Source organism: Propithecus coquereli, unplaced genomic scaffold (assembly GCF_000956105.1).
Source record: "Propithecus coquereli isolate 6110/MARCELLA unplaced genomic scaffold, Pcoq_1.0 Scaffold477, whole genome shotgun sequence".
Lineage (NCBI taxonomy): Eukaryota > Metazoa > Chordata > Mammalia > Primates > Indriidae > Propithecus > Propithecus coquereli.
In genome coordinates this window covers 1514778-1522951 of record NW_012150585.1, presented here as the reverse complement: position 1 = coordinate 1522951, position 8174 = coordinate 1514778, and the positions used below count along the sequence as shown (strand labels likewise).

General features: G+C 41.4%; 1 protein-coding gene across 1 annotated transcript in view; it reads right to left on the bottom strand.

Moving 5' to 3' along the window:
• Window positions 1–8174, bottom strand: part of CBL (Cbl proto-oncogene, E3 ubiquitin protein ligase) — a 32005-nt gene that overhangs the window by 7983 nt on the left and 15848 nt on the right. Inside the window, exons 8-10 of the mRNA XM_012655462.1 lie at window positions 3758–3889; window positions 3291–3668; window positions 1719–1813 (exon numbers count right to left, since the gene is read on the bottom strand). Of these exons, the coding sequence (XP_012510916.1) occupies window positions 1719–1813; window positions 3291–3668; window positions 3758–3889 (605 nt within the window). The remainder of the gene's footprint in view (window positions 1–1718; window positions 1814–3290; window positions 3669–3757; window positions 3890–8174) is intronic.

Below are 8174 nucleotides of genomic sequence, written 5' to 3'. Positions count from 1 at the left end.
AGAGACATACCTTAAATATAAGGGAAAAGAAAAGCTGAAAGCATGCAAATATTAACTAAAAGACAGCTGATGTAGCCATTTTAATACAGGACAAAGCAGACGAAAGGCAGGCAAGAAGTGAAACTACAGGGTAAATGGGATATTTCATCATAATAAAAACTCTTACCACTTAATACCAGTAATTCTAAATGTCAGTGTAACCTAATTACATACGCTAAATACACATAAAACACAAATGAACAGAACTAAAAGGAAAAAAGAGAAACCCATAGTTATAGGTGGAGAATTTAACATACTCCTCTCAGTTATCTGATAGAATGGGTATATTTTAAAAAATCAGAGAGACAGAAGATACAACACAATTAATAAACTTGACCTCATTGACATATACAGAATGCTACACCCAACAAATGCAAAATACAGATTCTTATGAAATGAAGGTGGTACATATTACTAGATTTTACCATAGTCTATAAAGAATATGGTTTCTGACCACAATTGGAACGAAGCCTAAAAGCAGAAAGATAACCAGAAAATCTTCAAATGTGTGAAAATCAGGTAACACACAAGTAACTCATGAATCAAAGATGAAATCACAAATGGAAAAAGCATATGTTTTGAAATGAATGATTACTGAAAATACAACATATCAAAATTTGTGGAATACAGTTAAACATCTGTTATGCACCAAATGTTTGTGCCCACCCCCTTCCCAAATTCATACATTAATGCTCTACCTTCCAGCGTGGCTATACAGCTGACCCTTGGGCAGCACAGGTTTGAACGCATGGGTCCACTTTATGTGGATTTTTTTCAATGAACAAAGTCAGCCCTCTGTATCCATGGGTTCCATATCAGTAACCAAATGCAGATAGAAAATACGGCATTCACAGGATGCAAACCCGAGTACAGGGAGGGCCAAATTTTCACATATGCTGGTTCCACAGGGCTGACTTCAGGATTATGTGTGGATTTTGGTATATGAGGGGGTCCTGGAACCAATCCCCTGAATATACTGAGAGGTGACTACATTTGGAGATGGAGCCCCTAAGGAGGTAATTAAGGATGGGACCCTGATCTGATAGGATTAGTGTCCTTATAAGCAGAGACCCCAGACAACTTGTGAGCATGCTCACTCTGCTCTCTCTCTGTGCCCACACACCAAGGAAGACTGTATAAGGACTTAGTTCAAGGAGAAGGCAGGAACAGAGCCCCCGCCAGAAACCAACCTGGAGGGAACCCTAATCTCAGACTTCTCCAGCCTCCAGAACTGTGAGAAAATAAATTTCCACAAATTAAACCACCCAATCTGTGGTATTTTGTTAAGGCAGCCCAAGCAGACTGCATCCATCTTATGAAGCCAGAAAAACAGCAAATTAAATAAAGAAAGCAGAAAGAATAAAGAGCAATGAAACAGAATTAGGTATCTATCTTTTTAGATACCCAATAAGAATTAAGTAACATACAAAACCAAATTTGCTTCTTGGAAAATAGTAAAATTGACAAGCCCCAGCCAGACCAATCTATATACATCTACACAGATAAAAGAAAGGAAGCAAATATTCCAAAACATAAAATATGATCGCTTCTACATGACGCAAATAGAGATCAATTTTTATTTTCTTCTTTATACTTCTCTGGGTTTTCTAAATTTTCTCTCAGTAAGCTCTTTACAAGTACCAACTCCACTGTATGAAATACAGCTTTAGCAAACTTACCTGGCAGCCAGAGAGTAAATGGCATTGGCCGATGAGGAAGGTTTGATTTTGGGGTGCTCACACTCTGGACCTGCTAATGGGCTGCTACTGATATTCTGGAAAGTAAAGAAAGGTGTTGAAAAAGAACCTCCTTGCCACAGCTAGGTATCTCCTCTTAGTTACTGGACCTTTTCAAAATAAGAACAGTAACAGAGACAGATCTCACTCTCAATGCCATGCCTAGGGGTTACCATATCTGGCAAAAGCAGAGTTGCTTTCAAGCTCTTAAGAACATTCAAATTTAAGAGTTAGGGAGACAGAGATGTAGAAAGAGCCAGGGAAATTGTTTTTTGTGTTTAATTCCAGAAAGATTTGAGTAAACTTGCTATCTACGCAAATACCATTTCTAACTTAAATAATCTATACCCAAACAGAAAATGGTCATTCTACATTGATGACACCAGAAAGTCAAACCTAATCTACTCTCACTAACAAAATGCTCATCGCACAGATGCCACTTAAATGTTACCCTCCCCTTTTCCCTGCAACCAAGAAACATGCCATTCATTCAAGAGCTGCAATACTTTTCAACATCACCCTTTCCATTCCATCTCAGATTTCCAAACTACCTACTTGCCAAGTCCTCCATCAATCGCTCATCTCAAATTCAACATGTTCCTAGTTAGCCAGGTTTGAAACCTGAGGAGTTTTGCTTGTGTGTGGGGGCGCATATGCGCATCTGTGAGATTTCTCATCTTTATTCCTGTCCGCTGACTACTTTCAAGCCTTAAGTCTTTGTTTCATGCTCTCTAAAGATTTCTGCCTAATCTGGCTGGCCACTCTGCTCATAGACAATGTTTCTCCCTCTTGCTCATGTAGCACTGGACACACTAAACCCCTGTATTATTCCTGTCTCTCCCAAGCTCACTTACTTTCCCTTTGACTTTCCCAAGTAGCAAAGCTGAGAGATCTTTTTTCAGCCTATTCTCTTTCCAAGGTACCCTGCAACTACTAAGAGTCATCTCTTTAATCCATTGTTTCGGTCACGTCATTCCACTAATTTAAAATCTTCAAATGCTCCTCATTTCCTACCACACAAATTTGAATTCTTTAGGGAAGTAGTATTCAGTCCTCTAATCTGGTGTTTATGTTCCTCTCTAGCCCTTTCTCCTACTCTGAGAAACAAAATTTCTGCTCTACTCAGATTAACCTACTTGTCATTCCACAAATACACTTTAAGCATTGCTATCATTGTGGCTCTTATCTTAAAACTGTCTCCACTTTCCAAAGAGTACTGCAGATCCAGATGCCACTCTTTCCATAAAGTCCTCTTGACTGCTGCATCTGGGAATAATCTCTCCTTTCTCTAAAACTTAAGCATTTTCTAGTTATATTACACATGGCATTTATAAAAGGACATTTACTGCAATATTTACAAACTGCCTCATCTGCTCTCTTAACATACACTTCTTAAGGACAGGGATTATATTATCTCTGAATTCTGTATAAAACCTATCACAAAGCTTTGGTTCATAAAATGCCATCCATAAATATTTGTTAGTAAGCTGAATAATTTCAAAAATTAGAACTCACCATAGAGGTATCCAGACTGAACGTGCTTCCAAGCCTAGGCACATCTGCTCTGGGCTCCACTTGCGAGGGTAATGAAAATGGAAGTGAGTGTCGGTTGGTTAATTCTCTTCCTGTCCAGGAGTCACTGGGACTTGGGGCAGCTACTGGTACCTTGGGGATTGGCCGGGACAGCCATGAGTCCCCAACACGGCTAGAGGGGACAGGGGGCAATTTGTCTCTGGATGGACAATCGCTTGGTGTACAAGGCAGGGGCCGTCTCTGAGGCCGGTTTTCTGCTCCAACGGAATAAGGCCGGTCTGGAGGGGGTGGTGGTGGAAGATCTCGAAGTGTGGGGGGTACTGGCAATGGTTTGTCTTTATGAAGGGAGCCAGAAGCAGCCTGTGGAAGAACGATGGAAAACAAATCAATCAAAACCCACTAATGCACAACAAAGACTCAGAAAGCTGCAGAAATGGATAATGCTTTACCTTAGAGGCGGTTCCAAGACCAGAAGTACTTGAAGGAACAGATACTCGCTGTTGCAGAAGGTCAAGTCTTGGTGGCACTGGGGGAAGGGAAGCTTGAGGGGCCATAGAGAATGGAGAAGGAGGCCTTTCCACCTAAAACAAATAAAATTTCTTAACAGCTTACTCTTGTTTGGGGAAATGGCACCTATCAATTGCTCCTAAAGCTGCAGATGGCAAATGCCATGTGAACATCGATTGGGCCAGATGTAGGCTTGGGGTCACGCAAACCGCTCTTTAAAAACTCAGTAACTCCAGAGATTCTAGCACTTCCTGAATTATTTTTGTGTCACCAAAAGAGGGCACTCTCAGTCACAGAAATATCATGCAGATGGCAAGCTACAGGCAAATGTATCTAGAAATGGCAGTGCTACAAAAAGCTACCTAGCTTACAATTAAAAAAATTATTAAAATTTTCTACCTCCTCAACTCTGGAAAAAGAAAAAAATATTTTCAAGATTAAAAATGGAAGCCCATATAAAAAAAGGGGACAGACATTAACCTCTGAACAAAGTACCTGGGAAAATAACGTTTAAGGAGCAGAATAAGGAAAGAGATTAAAGATGAGAAATTCTCTGTGGGTTATTATGGTAAGAAAAAAATGAGATTTGTAAGAGGAAAACGGTCAACTACACCACCATAAAGCATCTTGAGTTCTTCCAAAGAAACAAGTTATTTCAATTCAGTAATTAAAAGGGATTAATATTTTCTATCAAGTTGAGTTCTAAAAATTGAGGTGCCAAATGAGAAGAAACAATACATGAGTAACCTTTTCCATTTTCCCTGCCCACAGCAGGGTGAAGTTTGCTAAAGTAAGCTGTCAGGAGAGAGGGAGAGAAGTCCATATAAAATGCCACTCTGTATTTGCATTCCCCAATGGAAGCAACACTGATGGGATAAAGGCAAATAAATATATATTATAAGCACTTATGCAAGATGACAAACCACCCACCCCATACTTAGTCCTGTTATTAGTGCTGGCTAGCGAATGAGGGAAAAGAAAGCCCTCATCTGTAGCTGCTTTCTTTTCACTCATGCTTAAGGAAATGGGCTCCATAGCAGGGATAATGCAGCACGTGCAGCCAAACATCTCAATTACAAAAGTCAGAAGTTATCAGTCACGCTCCCACTACATCATCAATGTCTGTCTAGTCGCTATAGCCTAATGATTTTCCCTAAGAGAATCTCATATCCATACCTTCCTTTTCATTCTACTCACCAACCTCAAACCTGATTTATTAAAACAACTTTGTAGTGATCCTCCCAACTTGCAGTTTATCTCACCAAATCCTTCTGCTTACAGCTATCAGCTTAGCCATCCTTAAACACTCGCCAACTCAAAACCCCTAAGCATTAAGTAACTCCCAACTTCCCCTGTCGCAAAATCTTTCTCCTTCCTGGCTTCCACGGGTCCCTCTGATCTATCTCCGTAACCAACAGCATTTGCCACAACTCCCTAACAGGCACTGCTGCTGCGTCTCCCAGCGTTTCCTGCATCTGCTCTGATCATCCCGACCTCTGAGCCTTTGTTCAAGTCGTTTCCCTGATCTGGAAGGCCCTCTCTGCCCACCATCCCTCACTCTTTTTCATTCCTTATGTGCAGAGGGTTGAGCTAATCACATTCTTTTTTTTTTTTTTTTTTTTTGAGACAGAGTCTCGCTTTGTTGCCCGGGCTAGAGTGAGTGCCGTGGCGTCAGCCTAGCTCACAGCAACCTCACACTCCTGGGCTCAAGCGATCCTTCTGCCTCAGCCTCCCAAGTAGCTGGGACTACAGGCATGTGCCACCATGCCCAGCTAATTTTTTCTATATACATATATTTTTAGTTGTCCAGATCATTTCTTTCTATTTTTTAGTAGAGTCGGGGTCTCGCTCTTGCTCAGGTTGGTCTCAAACTCCTGACCTTGAGAGATCCACCCACCTCGGCCTCCCAGAGTGCTAGGATTACAGGCGTGAGCCACCGCGCCCAGCCTCACATTCTTTTTTAAATTTTATTATGATGGGTACATAATAGCTTTATATCTTTATAAGGTAGCTAATCATATTCTTCAATTCATGGCTCAACAGCATAAATGATCCCTGCAATGTCCTTTTATCCCAACATACAGAAAAGAAATTATTAAAGAATAAGAACATTTCCAAGACCTGAGGGACATACATATCCATATAGAAAGGATTCATTGTGTACCCCTGTGGTCCCCAACCCCTGGGCTGCAGACCGGTACCAGTCCGTGGCCTGTTATGAACCAGGCCGCACAGCAGGAGGTGAGTAGCAGGTGAGTGAGTGAAGCTTCATCTCTATTTTACAGCCGCTCCCCATCGCTCACATGAGCTCCGCTTCCTGTATGATCAGCGGCGACATTAGATTCTCATAGGAGCAGGAACCCTACTGCAAACTGTGCATGCGAGGGATCTAGGCTGTGTACTCTTTATGAGAATCCAATGCCTGATGATCCGAGGTGGAGCTGAGGTAGTGATGCTAGTGCTGGGGAGCAGCTGCAAGTGAAAGGCAGGAATTGATAGTAGAAGAATGTACTTTGTTTTGTGTGGAACAGAAACTGTTTTAGATTAGAAAAATGTGTTCTCTTTGATTTTAACTAATGCCATTTGCTTCTGTAACCGTGCTTGCTTTTAGTTGTTAGTCAAATATAGTTAATCAAAAAAAAAAAAAACAGGGCAGGAGTAACTCCATGACAGGCTGAACTTCCTAGAGTAGGCCTAAGTCTCAGTCCCCCTCCCCAAACGCAGATCAGAACTGGCGCTGGCACGAAAATTGAAAATCCTGAGGCTTGGGACCACCCAATTGGGGGTCAAAACAATCCTCCACTTTCAAAGGAACCAATGGACGAAGGGGGAAAGGGGATGGTGGGCTCAGCGTATCGTATGCCACCGGTGTGTCCTGCGCAACCGAAAGTATAAAAGCTTCACTTTTACCCCGGGGCGGGGTCCTGGTTCATAGGGAGGCCACTGCGTTGGTGCTCTGGGACTTAGACCCTAGCTCGAGCTAGCAAATAAACTCCTTTGCCATTTGCATCCTCGGTGACTCTGCTTCTCTGTTCCTGGGGCCGAGGGGAACCGGTTCTTACACAAGTAGAGATTATCATTAGCAGAGAGGTCTGACTACACAATAAAGGTAATGCGCTTGAATCATCCCTAAATCATATTGCCCCCCATCCCCCACCGGGTCCATGGAAAAACTATCTTCTGTGAAACCTGTCTCTGGGGCCAAAAAGGTTGGGGACCCGGTTCAAGGAAAGAAAAGAAGCCCATAACAAACCAACCAAAAATACTCTTAAATTTTTCAGCAAATCAAGGACAGAGAAAATACCCTGAAAGCTTCTGGGAATAGAGGGAAAGGGGGCACCAAAGAGTAAAAAATACACTAGAAGATAGACATCAGTGAAGCCTTAATTTACAGCTGAATATTTTTCAATCCAAAATTCTATAACTAGTCAACTCACATTTGAGGACTGAATAAAGGCATTTTAAGAGATCGAAGGTCTAAAAAAGTTTACCTCACTTTTTCACAGAAAGCTATTTTTGAAGACATATTCTTCCCAAACAAGGAAGCAAGAAAAGAGGAAAACACAGGAGCCAAGAAACAGACACTCCAAAGGGGACGGGCAATGAAGTCCCATGAGGACAGTGAGGGAGACCTCAGGGTGACAGGGAACACAGCACAGAGAATAACCAGTCCAGAGAGGAGTTGAACACAGACCACTCCTAAATATTAGCATATTATACCATACGCCAGCTACTATATTAATATGGTGTATTAATAGATTTTATTTCATAGAAGATTATACTGAAAGGATGTTTGAGAGCACAGTATGACTTGGTTGTGACAGGTACAAACCGTAAACTAAGGAAATCAAAATAATTACTTCAGGAAAAGCAGAAGGTCGTATAAGAAAGCAAAATTACAGTAATTACTTGTTACATTAAGGAGCAAAATCATTTAAATGCTTGATACTGATTTAGCCAAAAAACATTCAACTAACTATAGTGGGAGGATATGGAGTAGGAAGGAGGGAGATATCATAAGAGATCTAAATCCTCTTCTACAACATCTGTGGCAAACACATCAAGAATCAAGAGGAAGCAGTACAAGCATATGGTTTAGAAACACCGAGGTAGGAAAATCTGAACAAGAGTATAGAGAAGAGCTAGAAGGGGCAGAGGCAGGGAACCAATGTTTTTGTAAGCCTTTTAAAAATTCTTTTAAACTTAAAAAAAAAATCCATGTCCATTTATCACTTTGATTTTTTTAAAAGTACATTCACTCTATTAAAAATAAATCAAGGGCCAGGCGCGGTGGCTCACGCCTGTAATCCTAGCTCTCTGGGAGGCCAAGGTGGGCGGATTGTTTGAGCTCAGGAGTTC